We start from the raw sequence: 18,222 nt of genomic DNA on the forward strand, positions 1-18,222 counted from the left end.
AAAAGGAACAATATTTGTGAGGCTCATGATGATCATTATTCCTTAAATATCTACCTTTCGCAGAACCTTGAGGAATTCTCCTGAAGCATTTCAAACAGCCTGTGCGTCCTTTATTTTTTCACTTTTCTGGATACATTGCTTGATAACACTTTATTTTGTTTAGTTTATCCTCCAGACCTTTATCTCATGAAACAACACATAATCCCTTTATTTTGCTATTTCATCAATTTCCCCCCAAAAATGCAAGCAATTTTTCTCTATGTTAAAGTCTGTGTTGGTACATAAGGAAAAAAAAACATTATGTTTCCTTTAATATTTGTTGGAAAACCAATAAAAGGCATTAATCATTAATCTCACTAAAACAAATACGATGTAATGAATGTGGAACCTTACAGGAAGTGGATATGATAAAACACACCACATCTGTCCATTCAAATGAAACTGCCCTTGAACCCTGTGTTGTTTCGATTGATTTTACATGAAAATATGCCAGGAGGACGAAAATGTGTTAAACCATTGACAAGAACCACTTTAAATCTGCTGTCCTGGCATCCGTCTATGAGTCATATCTTTATATCTGATAAAAGATTGCTCTGCATTGTAAATATTTAAGTTACTAACAATGCAGCATGCAGTGAACAACTCAGACAAAACATTTAACATTTTATTCTAAACTCACACACCGACAGAAATACACGAGGAAGCTTTGAGCTGGAATACAAACTGCACAGCCTGAGATAAACGTAGTGAGGTTTACAGAAAGTGACAGACAAAGGCTCTATGATTCTGGGTTCACTGATTGGTCAGTGCTCTTGTCTCTCTCTCTCCCTTTCTCTCACACACACACACACACACACACACACACACACACACACACACACACACACACACACACACACACACACACACACACACACACACACACATAAACCCTGAGGCAGGGTCACTAAGAAAAAGAGGCTGGCAAGGTTAACAACGGTTATTCAATACCCAGGTCTGTGTTTTCAGCAGTGGAGGTAGAGAGGAGTTTTCTAACAAAAAGAGAAAACAAACACACCCGAAGTAAACTAAAGGCCAACAAGCGTAACGCACAGATGATGTGCAAGTTGGTGAAACTGAACAGAGAAGCATTTTGAATCAGAATCAGAATCAGGATCCTTTTATTGTCAAATTCTAGCAGCATCCAAGTGTTCACACAACATAAAAATAGAGTAAAAAGTCCAAGGCAGCAGTGCAATGTAAGTATAAAGAATAAATAGATAAAAATGTACAGTGTTTTACAATTATTGCACATTGTCCTTGGGTGGTGTGTGTGTGTGTGTGTGTGTGTGTCAGTGCCCATTTGTGTTCAGAGCAGTTATGGCTTGTGGAAAGAAGCTGTTTGTTCTGGTCCTGATGGACCTGTAGCGCCTGCAGATGGTAGCAGCTCGAACAGGTGATGTGACAGGATGGGTGTCGTCTCTTGTGATGGCCTCAGCTCTGCTGATCTTTTGTGCGGTCTTGACCACTCTCTGTAGCCTCTCCCTATCTGTCTTTTGTGTCTCTCTCTTCCTGGTTTCAGTGTCATTTTTTTTTTTTTTTCAATTTCTAAGCATCCCCAATGTACATGCATTCAAATAATGGTTTTAGGCCTTTATTGACAGACTGCTTTGAGAATCAGCTTTCAGTGGATCTGCTTTTTATTGCTGATAAAAGCACTTGACAACACTATGTGATATATCATCTTGTGTGACTCTCTCAAACACACACACACACGGAAGAATTTGCATTAATCATTATCTGTGTAACAAGAACAGCAGTTACTTCACAACAGTGTGTCTGTAAAGCCCCACACCCTGACTACACAATCAAGTTTGTCATGTTGGCCGCACTCTAACACACTGAGCGTTACTCTGTTAAATTCTTTACCGAAGGAGCGGTGAGGGGTGTGGGCACAGTTATGGTGTGTACAAAATTGAGACAACCTGCTACAGCTGATCCACACATGGACACACTTCAGCAGCACACTATACAACATATCACAGGAAACCCTCAACGAAGGCCTCAGGTACAGGTTATGTTTTCCGTATCCACTGTAAATTGAATGTTACTATGGGGTTATATTGAAGAAACACAATAAAACAAACAGGGAAAACAAATATTAGATTGGATCTGGTTGACAGATATGCAATAGAACAAGAAAAGAAAGTGATCAGGACATCTCTTCTTCTGCATTAGCTCTGCCACACTCAAACAAGAAACTTAAATAAGTTACTTCAATGAGACACAATGTGTATGGATGGACTATATTTAGCTGGAAGCCCCCTCAGGGACCTCTGGGACCTCTGGGACCTCAGTTTGAGAAGCACTGCTTTACAGGCCTGAGGGAATAAACACTGGTGGACCTGATGTGATGCTTTTGATCCGAGCATTTTGCTGTGACAAGTACCATGACTTAAATGGGATTTGATGTACAGGTTTGCAGTGGTGGAAGGTCATTAAGAACACTTGTTAAAGTACTGTACTTAAGTTCAGCTCTAAGGAATTAAAACTTGAGTATATCCAAGTTATGATACATTACATGACCCACATCTGGGGGGGAAATATTGCACTTTTTACTCCATTACTGTGGTTAACTTTAGTTTTTTAGAGCCATTTTTTAGTTACATTTTAGAACTTTACTGATTCTTATTTACTCTTACATCTTATACAATTTCTGTATATATCTGTAGTTTGACATATCTATTAGAAGGAGCAACATTATTATTTCCCTCTTTACCTCTGACTCTGATTTTCTAGTTGTAGTTACTTTGCAGATCTATGGAATATGCTCATCCTGAAAAAAGGTTTAAAGATTTTTATAGATAAAACTACACAACTTCATAATAAAACAATTAATATAATCTTCACTTAGACCAACTAAGACATTAAAGCATTGTTAGTGGGTACCTTTACTTTTGATACTGGGCATTCGACTGATAATACTTCTGCACCGTTACTCAAGTTAAAATTTGAGGACTATTATTTGCTGTTGTGGCATCTATACTTTTACTTTCACCACTGAATACCAAATGTCTTTAGATGTAAGAGATTTATGTTGAATGGTCTTGACAATTTATTGGAAAATGTCAATTACTGACAAGATAGCCCGACTTTAAGAACAAGATTTGCTTTACATCTGCATATTTATTTCTTTTGAGCCATAAATACAAACTGAATTATGCCAGACAATCACCGTCGCTGAATACATGAAGACAGGCTTTTTCTTCTCACATTGACTTTCAGTAACAAACTTGAGTGGACTCTTGACCCTAACAGCATAATATATTTGCATTGTAAAAACCTGTTTATACAAAGCATTTATCACACATACTGTACAAAATATATCCACGTTCTTCATCAGGTTGTTGCATAAAAATAAATAGCAGACTGAAAAGAAATATGTTCTTTAACATCCCAATGAGCAGGTGCGAAACCTGAGGAGTCAAATGTTCCTAAAGGTTCCTACTCATACAACATGTGACAGCGACCCAGTAAAACAACGTCCTAGACTGTGTTTCTGTTTAACAGATGAAGTTTTGTGAGAGTGTCTCTACTTGGGAGCCTCAGCTTTAGCTTCCTCTGCCTTTGGAGCCTCTGCTTTAGCTTCCTCTGCCTTTGGAGCCTCTGCTTTAGCTTCCTCTGCTTTAGTTTCCTCTGCTTTTGGAGCCTCTGCTTTAGCTTCCTCTGCCTTTGGAGCCTCTGCTTTAGTTTCCTCTGCTTTAGCTTCCTCTGCTTTTGGAGCCTCTGCTTTAGCTTCCTCTGCTTTAGTTTCCTCTGCTTTTGGAGCCTCTGCTTTAGCCTCCTCTGCTTTTGGAGCCTCTGCTTTAGCCTCCTCTGCTTTTGGAGCCTCTGCTTTAGCCTCCTCTGCTTTTGGAGCCTCTGCTTTAGCCTCCTCTGCTTTTGGTTCATCCGGTTTCGGAGTCTCTGCTTGAGGTGACTCTGCTTTAGGCTCCTCTTTTGGGGCTGCCTTAGCGTCACACAAGTTGCTTTAAGCAAACAGTAGAAAATGAGGTGAATGCATAAATATAATGACTGATGATCAACACACTTTGCAGAATGATAAATTTTCTAAAAGTCCAGTAAAGTTAGTAACCTTACCCTACATGGGCGTCCTTTTTCAGATGGTCACAGACTGCGCTCCGTGCTGCCAGCTGACTTTTCAGTGTGTCCACTTCTGTTTTCCAGCCGCTCTCCTCCTTCTCCGTTTCAGCTGCAGGTTTTATAAAATGACACGGGGGAATGAAAGCATTTATTGAAGTCGGAAGAGAAACAAACTAAAATGCATTTGAACCAGTATATGTGCTTGATTCCATCGCCTCTCCTCTCAATTAATGCATACGTGACACATGTCCATGAGGCCCATATATCGACACCCACCTTTGAGATTATTCATTTGTGACTCGACCGCTGCCAGCCCATCTTGTGCAGTTTTCTGCAAGTGGAAGAGAGAATTCTCAGCAACACAAACCCATGTTCATCCTGTATCCATATATCTTCAACTTTGATGCAGCAACTTCCTCCAAAACAACATTTCTTTCATAACATTTCTCAGAGTTACAAGATTATTTTTCCAGCCCCTTAAATCTCGTTGACTCCTCGGACACTACCATTTTTTAACGTGCACCGAAGGAATCATTTAAGGGTGATGTTTCATCGGATGATCTGAGGAACTCTGGTTAATGAAGGGCGGTGAATGGGAAGAGAACAACCAATGGGTATCTAAATGCAGATTCCAAAAATAACCACACAGAGCTACAGTGTGATACATTACCAACTTGCTCCTCAGACGTCTGATTGTTGGCCACAGCAGAACAAGAACATTTGCTCTGGTGATGCACATTTTTTATGCATTGTATGCATTGTATACAAACCCAGAGACATGAGGCGATGGATTACATTTCTCAGGTATTACATGTATATGTTTTTTTTTCCTGAAAGAATAACACATGGAACATAATTGAGAAAAAGGATTGGGAAGGGAAGGGGAAAGGAAATTAGCATGTGACCCCATAAAACTGAAGGTCTGCCTGCCATAAGCAGAGGCTGTGAATCTCCATTATTTGAGCAACGCATGATTTACAAATCACACCACAATGGGAGGAAATCTGCATTCTTGAGAGTTTCTTCTAGCCTGCAGGCCTTTTAGTTTGCTCTGCTTTAGCAATGGAAAATGAAAAGGCCTGGCAGGTGCTGATGACGTGTTGCTCCTGAACAGGTGCGACAGGTTATGCGCGTTGTGTTTGGATCACGGCCGCAGGGGCCCCACTCCTCGGTCAAATGTCAGACACAGAGATTACATCGCAATAAGAACATTCCAGTGTTGTGCTGCCATGTTATGCAGTAATTCAGTACTTTTCCTGATCACCGATGTTTATCGGCCCCCCATCATGTCCCCCCATCTCTCTCTCATCTTTGCTCACCCTGGCACCGTCGCACGAGCCAAAGTCGGTCTGCGTCTTAGTTACTTTGAACCGGAGCTCGTTCGTCTCCTTCTCCAGCCCCGTCATCTCAGTCTGGGTCGTCTCCACCCGATTCTCCGTCTCCGCCAGCTCTCGCTTGTACTCTCCCAGCACATCGTTGGTCACCCGCAGCTTGACATTCTCGAAATCTCCCTTCTTGAGCTCCCTGTCGCTCTCCTTTTTCCGGATTTTCAAGACACCCAGCAATGCCACAGACAGGACCAGAGACACCGGGAGGATCACCTGCACCTTCATGCTTTGCGGGATCTGTGAGCCTTCTCTGTTGGCGGGGGAAGGAAACGTGTCCTTGATGAGGTCTGGTTCTTCTACAGGTGTCACAGCGCAGCTTCTCGCGCTTCCATGTGAGAGTCGGAGTCAGCAGCAGTGCACAGCCGCAATCGTCACACCTCTGTGCCAGGAGCAACCCAACATGGAGGCTGGCTAACCTGCGCGTCTGGATTGGACACATGCTCAGGTGTGCTGGGACTGAGCGCAGAGGAGCGGACACGCCCTGTTCTGTTCTGACAGACAGGTTGACCCTGCAGACCCTGTTATGGCCTGCTAACCTTTATAAAACTCCTTTCTAACACACCACACATGAAGGTAGATAAAGCAAAATATGAAGGTATTATTGAAATATGTGTGGATAGACAGGATAGGTTTAGAGTGAGGCCGAGGGGTCAAAACACAACATCTAAAAAACAAGATGATGTTTCAAAAAGCACATCAACATTTCGGACACGGAAATACGTTTATTTTGAATGTCATGTTTTGTAAAATGTTGTTCTGTTTTCTGAGATGTTGTTGTGTTTTGACTCACAGAGCCACCATACCGAACCAGTGCTCCTATGACAGCCCTGCTACATCTTAGCCAGTGACAAAATACTGGCACAACGCACACATCTCATTTTAGTGCTCCAACTGAATGAACTCTATAGTTTGAGAATGTTCAAATAGTCAGTTACTATATATTTTTTCACTGGCCAAAGTGTAGCACGACTGCATAGAAGCTCCAGTTTTCTATGGTGGCCCAGAGGATCAAAACACAAAGACATGTAAGGAAACACAACAATGTATATATCTAACCATGTATTCTTATATACGTCAAACTAAATGAACATTATAGTTCATAGAGTGTTCAAATAGGATACTGACCCTGTTTAATACATTTTGTGAAAAAAAAAAAAAGGCTAAAATGTAGCTGGACTTAAGGTGCTCCGGCTAGTATGGTGGCCCTGAGGGCCAATACCAAACAAACAATTAAAAGACAAAATCAATTATCATAAAACACACAAACATTTTGGAAATTTCATGACATTTCAGAGAGCACCTTGTTTTTTTTTACCCCCATGGTACCTTTTAACTGCCATAGAAGCCTGTCACTTAACTTGAACCAGCATTTTCCACCGTAACAGAATGCTAATCCTGTTTCCTATAGTGGTCCATCCGGTTTATCAGTCATGAGGGTGTAAGGTAGCGACTTTAGCCCACTTAGCTGGCAATCTGAAAGCTGAGGTGTTGTCCCACCTGTCCCTCTATCTGAATTTTCATTGTGTTTTGAGGAAATGTTGTGTTTGCTGAAATGTTGATGTGTTTTGTGAAATGTTGATGTGTTTTGTGAAATGTTTATTTTTTTTTGTAAAATGTGTTTTTTGAATTGTCATGCTCTCTGAAATGGTGCTGTTATTTTGACCAACAGAGCCACCATACCAAACCGCAGCTCTTACCACGGCCCTCCCTGCATCATTTTTCACCAGTGACCAAATATAGGCACAAGGCAATCATGTCATTTTTAACAGTAACAGCAAGGATGGAGTTAATTCAGTTTGACTTGAATGGACTTGAATACAAGTTTACATTTCATATAGCTGACTGTTAAATTTAGAAACAGTGGTAGAAGACGCATTCAGATATTCCTCATGAGCAAAATCATGTAGCAGTACACAACAATAATACTTTGTTTCATTTTCTTTTTGATTCATTATTCTGGATGCGCGATGTAACTATGGATCTCGAATAAATGCAATGGAGTAAATGTAGGGAAGCTTCGGCAACAACGCGCACAAGTGAAGGTGTGTCTGCCCAGACCACAAGCCGGAGTCACAGGTGGCAGCAGGTGGATGGTCCCGCCCAGCTTGTTGAGCAGGTGGAGCAGCTTCCCGAGGCGCAGTTGCCACACACGGTGTGACCTGCGGAGCGCCGGAGAGGTAGCCTACACCTGGAATGAGCAACAAGTGACCGGCAGCAGTCTCCACCAGTTGGCCCCCCGTCGTCCGTCTTCACCTCAGCCGCGATGAAGATCGCCGTTATCATGACCGGCCTGAGTGTGGCCGTGACGATCGTGCTCATCTCCCAGGCCCTGCGCCAGGAGTACAACCTTCATCACATGAAAGCCCGCATGCTGGAGGACTCGGCGGTCATGAGGACGAAGGAGGAAGCCATCGTCAAAATAAAGAACAAAATGAAGGACGTTAAGATGACGCTGTCGTCCGTCGAGAACAAGCTGACCGAGCTGAAGAAGCAGAAGGAGGATTTTAAAACTCAAGGAGAGGAACTCGAGAAAAATCTGCAGACCTGTAACACTGAACAGGTAAGTGACAATGTTTGTCCTGATGCACAGCCACATTAAATCTGACTTGTGCATGTCAGCATCAACATGTCTTTAACACATAAGTTTTATGTATTAGGTGTACCTTTATCCTCCTCACTCATTCATCTCATTGCTGACAAATACTTTCACCTGCGCCCTGAATAGGGAGATGCTCTGAAGAAGCAGACAGAGACCACAGAGGCCATAGCTAAACTCAAAGGTAAGGCAGCCTTCGGTTCCACCTGTCAGCTCTGGGCAGATAGTAAAAGTGTAGCCTGCACTGATATTGGCCCTACCGAAACTGATCCACATGGGAGAATTTGACAAGCTTATTTATTTATCTATCACATCTCAGTCAGACTTCTAATTGGCCTGAAAAGGGAAATGATAAATTGGAGCTGCTGAGATGTCTCACACAATCTATACAGGCCACCGAAGAAGCCACGCCACAAGATACCCGAATAATTTCCTTCAAACATGCAGACAGTGTTGGAAAAGTTGCCAAAATTCATACTTAAGTGCTGTATATGGGTCAACTTATTACATGCCTGCCTGATTATCATTTTTCTGTTTTTTCAAACAAACCAAGCCATTTAGGGACGTCACCTTGGGCTTTGGCAAACACAGCCAACATTTTTTACCATATTATAGACCCAGAGAACTAATCGATTAATAGAGAAGATAATCAACAGATTAATCGACAGTGTAAATAATCATTAGTTGAAGCCCTTACAGCTACAGCAACTAAAGTTATCATACGTTGAAGTAAAAAGTAACCAACATTATTTGCCTCCAAAATGTATTGGAGAGGAAATATAAAATAGTACCAGAAAATGGAAACACTCAAGTAAAATAGGCCTACAAGTACCTCAAATTTGTACTTAAAGGGTAATTCCACCAGTTTTACGCTCTAAAGTGTGTTTACAGGTCTTGGATAGTACTACTACATGTGTGAAATAAGTAGTATAAAGTCTTTTGTGGCTCCAGAGGCAGCTGCATGTAATCTGATAAAATGCCTCCAGTGATGTCACTCAGTTGCATTTGGAAAAGTACACTGCACTCCCATGACACCGTTAAACACTAATGATCAAACCTGGTACAGCAGAAAGAGAGCTACTGCCTGTTTTATTTAATGCATTCTTCTTCTTTTTTTACACAAGCTGGTGCCTACATTACCCACAATGCAACTTAGCCACTGAGTGACATCACTGGAGACAGTTTATCAACCATACAACTTCCTCTGGAGCCACAAAATGCTGTAATACTCCTAAAGACCTGTACACACTTAAATGTTGATGTATAGAATTGGTTGAGTTACCCTTGAGATACAATACTTCACTAAATGTACTTAGTTACATTCCATCACTACCTGTGGAACTGGATGTGACAGCCGTTACCTGCAGGGCTCCAGGCAGACTGCTCTTAGTTCAACCCAGTATCACGGCAGCTCACATGGGTACATTTTCACCATTTTTCTTAAGACATTCAAGTTTAAAAAGGAGAATTTGTGCCCATGCACATGCATCTGAAGGATTACATTTAGTCACTAGTTCACAAACTGATTGTTAATTAATATATAATCCAATAAATTCAAGTTTTTCTTATTTTTCTTTTTTTTTTAAATATCTGTCAGTGCCTTCATTTGTTTTCAACCTAAAATCAACCCTTCGATGGTATGTTAAGTCTTTACATTCTCATTTCACACACACTCGGGATTAACATTTGTTTCCCTCTTACGTTCTCTGTCATTTCCGCAGCTGATCACGAAGCGGCTAAAGCAAAAGCTCAGACGGACATTCAGAGTCTGAAACAACAGATTTTGGATCGAGACAAAGCTATTTGTGCCTTTGCAGATACGACCAAGGAGGAAGCACAGTAAGATTTTAAACGTCTGCATGCATCCTCCAGAAAAAGAGCAGTCAAGTCCATTACATCCATACATCGTCCATTACAGAGCAGAGACACACAATAAAGTCATGGCTGCGACTTAAGGCACACTTATCACATCCAGACTTTCCATATTAATTAACATTGTGTTTTTTCTCTCTTCATTTTGCAGGAAACTGTGTGGCGTCTCTGAGGCTACAAAATAAAAGTCATCTCAGAAACACTCAACATTGACTGTGAGCTTTTATAGACAGCTTTTATGTACTTTTCGTACAAGGCTATGTTTTATAATATTCCTGATGTGTAACAGCTCTGCTAGTTAAAAAAAACAAAACAAAACTGGTGGGATAAATGGCTCAGGCATAGGAACCAGGTAAATGTTACGTAGTTTCATTTAATTTTGCAATGTGATGATGTTGGTTGGTCAGATCATTTGGTCTTATGTTTGTAAAACACACTGATGTTTGTAATTAGAGCCTACGCAAATAAATACCCCGACTCATGCGTAGTTGTTGTCAGAGATGGCTTTGCCTCATCAAACAGGTAAAACCACATTGTGTCGCACCTGACCCAACCTGCCTGAGGCGTTGACAGTATGTCCCATCCAAGAGTGGGGAAAAGTTAATTCCATAACTTAAACAATGTTAAATCATTGTGGACAACTTGTATTATTCCAAATCATGTGTTCATCAGAAACCATCCATCCACCCTGATCCCACCACTTTTATGGGATCGTGGGGTCGTGGGGTATGCTGGAGCCAATCCCAGCTGCCTCTGGGCAAGGGCAGGGTACATCACTGGACAAGTTGCCAGCTCATCGCAGGGCCTTTGCCCATGCAAGGTGCCAACTGCACATCAGAAACAAGTTGGGGCTCAGTATCTTGCTCAAGGACATGCAGCTCAGCTCAGCCCAGCCCAGGAGAGCTGGGATTTGAACCAGCTACCTTCTGATCACTAGCCGCAGCCAGCTGACCTGCTCTGCCTGCTGAGCTTCATCAGAAATCAAATGATGGTAAAACACAGTTGAGTGGTATGTTACTCTGCCTCCCCCTAGTGCAGAACCAAGGATAAAGATAAAGAAGGTCTCGCTGCATTTTTCAGTGATGATCAAGAGCTACTTTGCATGTGTTGTTTATCTCCCATTTCCTGCTCGACTACTTCAGCTCCATCTATAAAAAACAAAAGCTCTGGTGTTGTTATGTCAGCCAGTCTGTCTGCTTTGCATCTGAGCTGTCAAAGGTTGCCTCCAGTATCTGCTGTTTGGTGTCGTGCTACCAAACAGTAGATACTGTTCCAAAGGGTGGTGTGACAAAGTTGAAGTCTCCTGAATAGGCATCACTTCTGATAAAAAGCAATCAGAGAGACGTCTGGTTGAAACTGTCTTAGTCAATTTTATTACCTCTTCCATTGCACTAACATTAACTTAAGTGGTGTTAAACTTAAGTAACGACAAGTGCAATGAGCAATCAGGTCTTATTCAATGGATCACATTTGGAGAATGGTTTACAAAATGTGGCAATACCTGTTAATAATTTGAATATCTTAGACTGCTGACATAAAATTCTATTAATAAAAAAGAAACTTTTGCATTAGATTCTATTACAGTAAGATTAGTGGCAGTTCTGTACTGGATGGTTTGTCCTTTGTTTTAGTATATTTTATGTTATGGAAATTGCTAAGGAAATCTGCATTATGTCACCCCAGTATCCTCTCTTGCTACACATCTGAGAGAGAATCATTTTGCGTGCCTGATCTGATCCATTCCCGCAGTTATGTCCAAATTTACATCTAGTCTACAATCATTTTGTGTAACATTGTATTTAAACATCTGCAAAATGGTCTGTAAATAGAATTTTGATGGTTTTGTTCGAGTGTGAATTAATACAACAAAAGATATGGTTAATAAATGCATTTTGTGTCAAAGCCATGAAAAGTGTCCTACAGTTTATGACTGATTTTGCTGTGATTGTGTGAAGATTTTAAAAATTAACTAAATTCTCATGAATTCAAGAAGAATTAAGAACATTTTCTCAGTGCATGTTAATATTTAGTACTCTAAACTTACAGACACCACTCAGATCATATTTGATATCAGATCCCCTGAAGTGAAAATACTTTTGTGCACAGTCTGGAAGTAAGTTTTTTTTTATTTCAGAATAAAACAGATGTGCAGAAATTCTGTATCTGTTTATAAAATCGGTACTGCTGTGTGTGTGTGTCTTGTAACATTGTGTAACAGCACAAGGACACAGGACATAAAGGTTCCTTTAAAATTTCTGTGATCTATCCACTTGTATGACACGTGAATATCAAAAATGAAGTCCTCATACTTAACCTTTGACACATTATATGTTTTTTAAATTCCTCTTTCGGATCATTCAGGCTGTATTAATGCACGTGGCATACATTTTGGCAAAAGTGTTTTTTTTTCTTTTAATTTTAATCTTAGCTCATATTATAGGTCAATAATAAACTGTGTATATTAGAGACAGATAGCTCAGACTGTTGTACATACTACATACCATTAAACCTATTGACTCATTTCAACATAAAATCATTCCATGTTTTTAGGCTTTTATTCTGTGGTCTGGGATGAATGTAATTAATTAATTAGTTAATTTATTGTTGTATAGGGTGCATTGCCTCTTAATAAAACTTAACCCTTGTGCAACTGATAAAAGACCATATTTAGTACAAGAATGTTTTCCATGTGACATCATGTAACAAACTGGTATTAAAATCCTGAAAACGAATGTATATTTAGTAGTTATCATCAGGAGTGAGTGAAAAGTGTAACCGAGTGATAGTTGAAAATAATATTAATATATAATAATAATAATAATAATAATAATAATAATAATAATAATAATAATAATAATAATAATACTCAGAAAGCATCTAACACAAAAGTGTTTCATGTCGAAAACTGCCATAAAAATACTGTATATTAATATTATTTTCAACCTTCACTGGGTTACATTTTTCAACTAACACCGGTCCTGATAATAAACACCAAGTATTCATACATTTTCAAGACCACACCCGAGTGGAAAAAGTGTAGCACTGTTACGCAGAGTAAACAGAGTAGAGTAGGGTCAGAGGTTAGGGTTAGTAGAGTAAACCCTTTCTGTCTATGGCACTGCTGTTATGGTGTCTCCCGCAGCCAATCACAGTGCAGGGTTTGAGTCATGTGACCTCCATGACGCTATGCTGGAAAACCTCGTGCCGGAAGTTGACAATTGACTGATCAGGTCTGATGACACATGAAAGTCACCGGTGAAACAGGAGCAGTGTGTCAAAACAGGGCGTATTTTAATTTTCTTGGGACTAACACAAACGTGTTAAACATGTTCACTCGACATCACATAGCAGCTGGTTCTTTATTACAACGTTAGTGCTGTCGCGGTGTTGGCTAACGTTAGCTAGCTAAAGCTACACCCGCTAACTGCTGTTACAGCATCAGTTTACTACCTCAAAACACGGGCAACTGTTATAGACAGTGTCATTCTCGTCAGTGTACAGATGGCGAGGAGCCTCGGTAGATTATTTAATGGCTTCCAACGCCTCGGCTCTCTCTCTCCCATGAAGGCTCACCTCAGCCAGCCGTCTGTTACCAGCGTGGCAGTCAGGAGCACCCTTGTACGGAGCATGGTGGTAGGTACTGTTTGGAAGAAAGTGCTTGAAATGACTGGTCTGATGACCGTTTGAATGGAGTTTCATCTGCCTTGTAAACTCATTCTCCTTTCTCCCCTTCCAGAGTTTTCTCTAGTTAGCCTGTAGTACAGTGTAAATAGCGTAAACAAATGGGTTTTTCAAGGGGAACGTAAAATAAAACGAGTCAATATTGTCAAAACATGTCAAAATGTTCGTTTCAAGCCATGTAGAGTAAAGAATATTTCAAATGAATTTTAATATAACACACACCAGCAGTAACACCGCTGTAAATGACAACCTCAAAAGCATTTAGTGACATTGAAATCTCTCTGATGGCATGATGAACAAAATCACTGTTTGTTTTGTCTGTTTTGACCACAGTAGACTAATTATTAGAGTTCTAGCACAGATAGAAAACAAGGTCATACGGAGGGGAGAGAACTTATCTCAAGAAAGGTTCTCTAATCTTTATGACTGGACAGGCTGAACCTGCTCTGGTATTTAAGGAGCATTATGTTGTTTTGGACAAGAAATTCAAACTCAGAATTTTAATATTTACAACAATAATGAAGTAATGATACAAACTCATAAATATTATTTTTTTTAAATAAATATTAACTGTTCTCAGAGGAAATTAAAGTCCCCAAACACTGTTAGTGAAGTAAAACACTATGAAACTGAGTTGTTCTTTAAGATCAGTTTGTTTATTCAATTTATTCCGTCATGAAAACAACGAGAGTTTGATGATTTTGATGTTTTTCTTAGGCATAAAAAAAACAGTGAAGCTCTTACTCTTTTGATTAAATCACACTGTTACCCTTAATTTACATAATTTCTTTAGAAATTTAAATCAAATGTATTACTGGGTGAACCTAAATTATGTGCATAGGCACCTAAATGAAATAGTTAGGCACGCCAGTGATATCAGTATGAACAGATAGTCTGGAGCACTGTAAAAAGCCTTTTTAATCCCATTTAGAATAACTAATTGGGTGATAAAACATTTCCCTCTGCAGTTGGCGCTTCCATCACCCTTCTCCTCCAAGCCCCGGGACTTCAGCCTGCCTAACTCCTCGTGGGGCACAGAAATGAAGCGGCTGTACGAGCATTATAACAGCCAGTGTGAGGTGGAGACGGAGGGCGGAGAGAAACAGGAAGGGCCTTGGAGGAGACTGCCGAGCTACAATCGCCTCATCAAGTATGCTACAGGTAAAAGTGCAGACTGTGAATTGGATGTTTTTGTCTTTCTGGGTCTTGAACCACAGAATTACCTTATTCACCTATTTATATTTTTGATATCACAATATATTGATTTCCCAATTCCTTGTTGGTACAAAGAGGAATATAAGTCTGCTAATTTGACATCTGGATAACGATAATTACAAACATTTAATGAATATTAAATCATAATAGAAATATTTCATGCTCTATGACCTTTGCTTGCACCTGTCTTATGTTTTTTTAAATTTTATTTCCTGGGATGCTCTTGACAGTTCACGTGTGTGTTTTTTTCCCATCAGGTGGAGTGTATCTTAGTAAGATAATCCAGTCACGAGCTCGCCTTTTTACCCGGAACATCAAAGAGACAGGAGCAGCATTTGAGTATGTGTTGTTTGTTAACAGTGAGGAGAAGAAGTGTGTGTGCATTTTCCAGGCTGGACATCTACTGGAGGGGCCACCAGGGTGAGATAACTGTTGATGTTGTACAAATTTGTGTATAAACTTATTTGCCTGTTGTATTTTAATATACTGTCCCCACTAAATTGTACTCCATACTGTAAACGACATGGTAATAAATATACATATATTACCATGTCGTTTACACTGGATTTAATAGATGTAATGTGTTGGACTGTAATATGGAATATGCTCCCTCTCTCTCTCTTTCTTCCTCTTCATTTCCTGTCTGCATCTATATCATCAGCGTTCCACTACAGGCAAATACGCTAACTAATAAATACATCGTAAAAAAAAAAAGAACTGTATCATAGAATGGCTGGCTTTTAAATCTGCAGGGTTCTCAAACAGACTTTTCAATATTGGATTTGTTGTCTTGTGTGTGTTGCCAGACATGTCCACGGGGGGGCAATAGCTACCATGATTGATACTGTGACAGGAACTCATGCAACAATACTCTCTGGACCTGTAATGACTGCCAACCTCAACATCAACTACCGCAGGTACACAGAGAATATATTTTGATAGACTTTAAATAGTTGAAATGTTGTGGAAATAGATTTAGTATAGAATGTTGAATAGATAGATAGTTTTTTGATATGTAGTCCAACAGATTTAATCTTGATTGTTTTGTTAAAATATTAGACAAAATGTAAATGCTGCTTCATGATTTTATTAGCATTTAGCTAAACATTGTTTTTTTTTTGTTTGTTTTGTCCATTACACCCTCTGCTAAATATTATATCCTGTTTATAATTTTATCATTTCATCTCGTTAGGAGCAGTCTGTGTAACCTTTATTTTAGTGGAAAGTTGTGCATTTTACCATGTGCAGGGTGTATGTGTTCATTGTGTTCATATCAGGCATTTCATTACAAGTAAAACAAGTGTCAACCAGCTCTGGGTTGGTTTAGTATGCATTTACAGTGACTGAATACACAAATGAAAGATCCACTTCAGTGATCTGTGTAATTTTCACACTGCTGTTTGTCTCACAAAATCAGCCTAAATGTACTTCCACGTGTTCAGGGATATAAAAAAATAATAATAATAATGTTGCTAAATTGTATGACTGTCATCATCCACAGTCAGTTTGCCCTGACTAACAATTGTCTTGTCCACAGCCCCATCCCACTGGGAAGCACAGTGCTGCTTGAATCCACTCTGGACAAGAAGGAAGGCCGAAAAACATTTATAACATGTAAAGTGACCAGCACCGACGGCTCCAAAGTCCACACAGAAACAACAGGTAACATAGATCTCATGTCTAATGGCCATGACGTCTGATGAAGCTTGTGGTTAGACACCTCTCTGCTCTGCTGTTTTGTCACTGTCCTGTTTCTTTTTGTGCAGCACTGTTCGTGTCAATCAGCATCGGCCACTTACTACTGGGAGGCTGACACAAATGCACCAGCCTACCACCAGCTAACACTGTCAGCGAGTCAAGATCAAAAAAAGTGTGTGTGTGTGCGCGCGCGCACACGCGTGCGTGTGTTTGTGTGTGAGTATCTGTGAGCGAGCGCGTTCGTGACTGTCTTGTAGATTTGCAGATTTTTCGAGGGAATGTGTATTTAAGAGGGAACTTCTCTGAATACAACAGTGTTGATCTTTTATTATCTCCTCATATTCATGAGTCTCTGCTGATGTATGTTATTACTGATGAAGTATACAGTTGATGAAATACCTTTACTTGACTACCTCTTAGTATCACTAACACATCGACAGTACATATCTAAACATTATTTATTGAGCTTAATGTTGAAGTTTATTTATTCAAAGTTCAACAATGTTGATGGTTTTATAGATATAATACTTGGGCCTTTTGAAGTGAGGTTATTGCTCAAAAAGTACTGTACGTTAATACCTTTGTTTTCTCTAATAAAGCCTTACTGATTGGTATTGTATAAATCATACAAACCATGTGTTTAATTTATATGTCATCAAGTAAAATTGTTTGCTACAGGGAACTTTGGCGCCCTTTTTTGGTTGATATACTGAGGACTTTTGCTTCAGAGCTTTCAACAAAGAATCTCAAATTAGATGGATCCAAGATTTGAACCTTCATTCAAAAGATAATGTTGAGTTTCTCTTTGTGTTACCAAACTATAACTAGCACTCCAGACTATATTTATATATTTTTTAATCAGTCCATTGATCAGAGTTGATAGTTTACCTGTCAGTATAACTGGCAGTATATCTAGAAAATGTAATAAGGATTAATTGTCACTTACTGAAATTGCTATATTGACATTTTTGCGAAGAAAAAAAAAAATGCAGTTTGTGCATTTTTCTTGAGCAGATTTTTCAATGTAAGGCTTTTTGTCTCCAATGCAGTACATATTGATTTTATGGTTATTGTGAAACTTGAATTTTCTGCTGTCATTTTGACAAACTGATATAATCAAAGAAATTAAATGAAACAGATGCATCTTTTGTTCCACCAGCTAAAAAGTGAGAGTTTAATGCTTCTAACACATTTTAATTGGATTTGAGATCATGAGAATATCTTGAGTTAAAACCCCAAATCATCATGATATAGTAGCAGTTTCATGTCGATAGGCTGGTTTGTCACTCCAACACAAGTTTCTGCCTTCAGGCGTAGGCATGCCACAAAATGCCGTAAAAAGTAACACTGTCCACATCACAGAGATCTGTGCTGCTCTGGCAGCTGCTACTAAACATGATGCTAAAAATATGACACCTGAAAGCAACAAGAGCACCATTTTGGGTTATACAAACACTATACTGACTCTGCTGAGGACAGCATTGCTTTTGATTTTTTTGCATCTGCGTGTGAATGTAGCAAAACCAAACTTGTTGGTGTAACACTGTGTGAGACATGTTGGGTGGGGGGGCGGAAGACCTCGCTGCTTTATACAACTGGCAGTTTGGGAACAAATATCAAATGTGTGTTTAAATCTTGATTCAGTCTGTG

General features: G+C 39.7%; 3 protein-coding genes across 3 annotated transcripts; 2 read left to right on the forward strand and 1 right to left on the reverse strand.

The window, feature by feature from the left end:
- Positions 1-2,910: 2,910 nt before the first annotated feature.
- On the reverse strand, positions 2,911-5,841 carry zgc:174935 (uncharacterized protein LOC796019 homolog). The gene is made up of 4 exons (XM_037074785.1): positions 5,442-5,841; positions 4,399-4,453; positions 4,120-4,231; positions 2,911-4,007 (listed from the first exon to the last, which is right to left on the reverse strand). The coding sequence occupies exons 1-4, from the start codon at positions 5,733-5,735 to the stop codon at positions 3,572-3,574; spliced, it is 897 nt and encodes a 298-aa protein (XP_036930680.1). The 5' UTR covers positions 5,736-5,841; the 3' UTR covers positions 2,911-3,571.
- Positions 5,842-7,530: 1,689 nt separating this feature from the next.
- Positions 7,531-10,461, forward strand: si:dkey-87o1.2 (uncharacterized protein LOC796684 homolog). The gene is made up of 4 exons (XM_037074784.1): positions 7,531-8,070; positions 8,236-8,290; positions 9,828-9,945; positions 10,130-10,461. Exons 1-4 carry the CDS (start codon positions 7,774-7,776, stop codon positions 10,161-10,163), a joined length of 504 nt encoding a protein of 167 aa, XP_036930679.1. The 5' UTR covers positions 7,531-7,773; the 3' UTR covers positions 10,164-10,461.
- A 2,694-nt stretch (positions 10,462-13,155) lies between these two features.
- On the forward strand, positions 13,156-17,200 carry them4 (thioesterase superfamily member 4). The gene is made up of 6 exons (XM_037072872.1): positions 13,156-13,611; positions 14,628-14,820; positions 15,132-15,294; positions 15,681-15,791; positions 16,412-16,536; positions 16,641-17,200. Exons 1-6 carry the CDS (start codon positions 13,480-13,482, stop codon positions 16,685-16,687), a joined length of 771 nt encoding a protein of 256 aa, XP_036928767.1. The 5' UTR covers positions 13,156-13,479; the 3' UTR covers positions 16,688-17,200.
- The last annotated feature ends 1,022 nt before the right edge of the window (positions 17,201-18,222 follow it).

This window comes from Acanthopagrus latus, chromosome 17 (assembly GCF_904848185.1).
Source record: "Acanthopagrus latus isolate v.2019 chromosome 17, fAcaLat1.1, whole genome shotgun sequence".
Lineage (NCBI taxonomy): Eukaryota > Metazoa > Chordata > Actinopteri > Spariformes > Sparidae > Acanthopagrus > Acanthopagrus latus.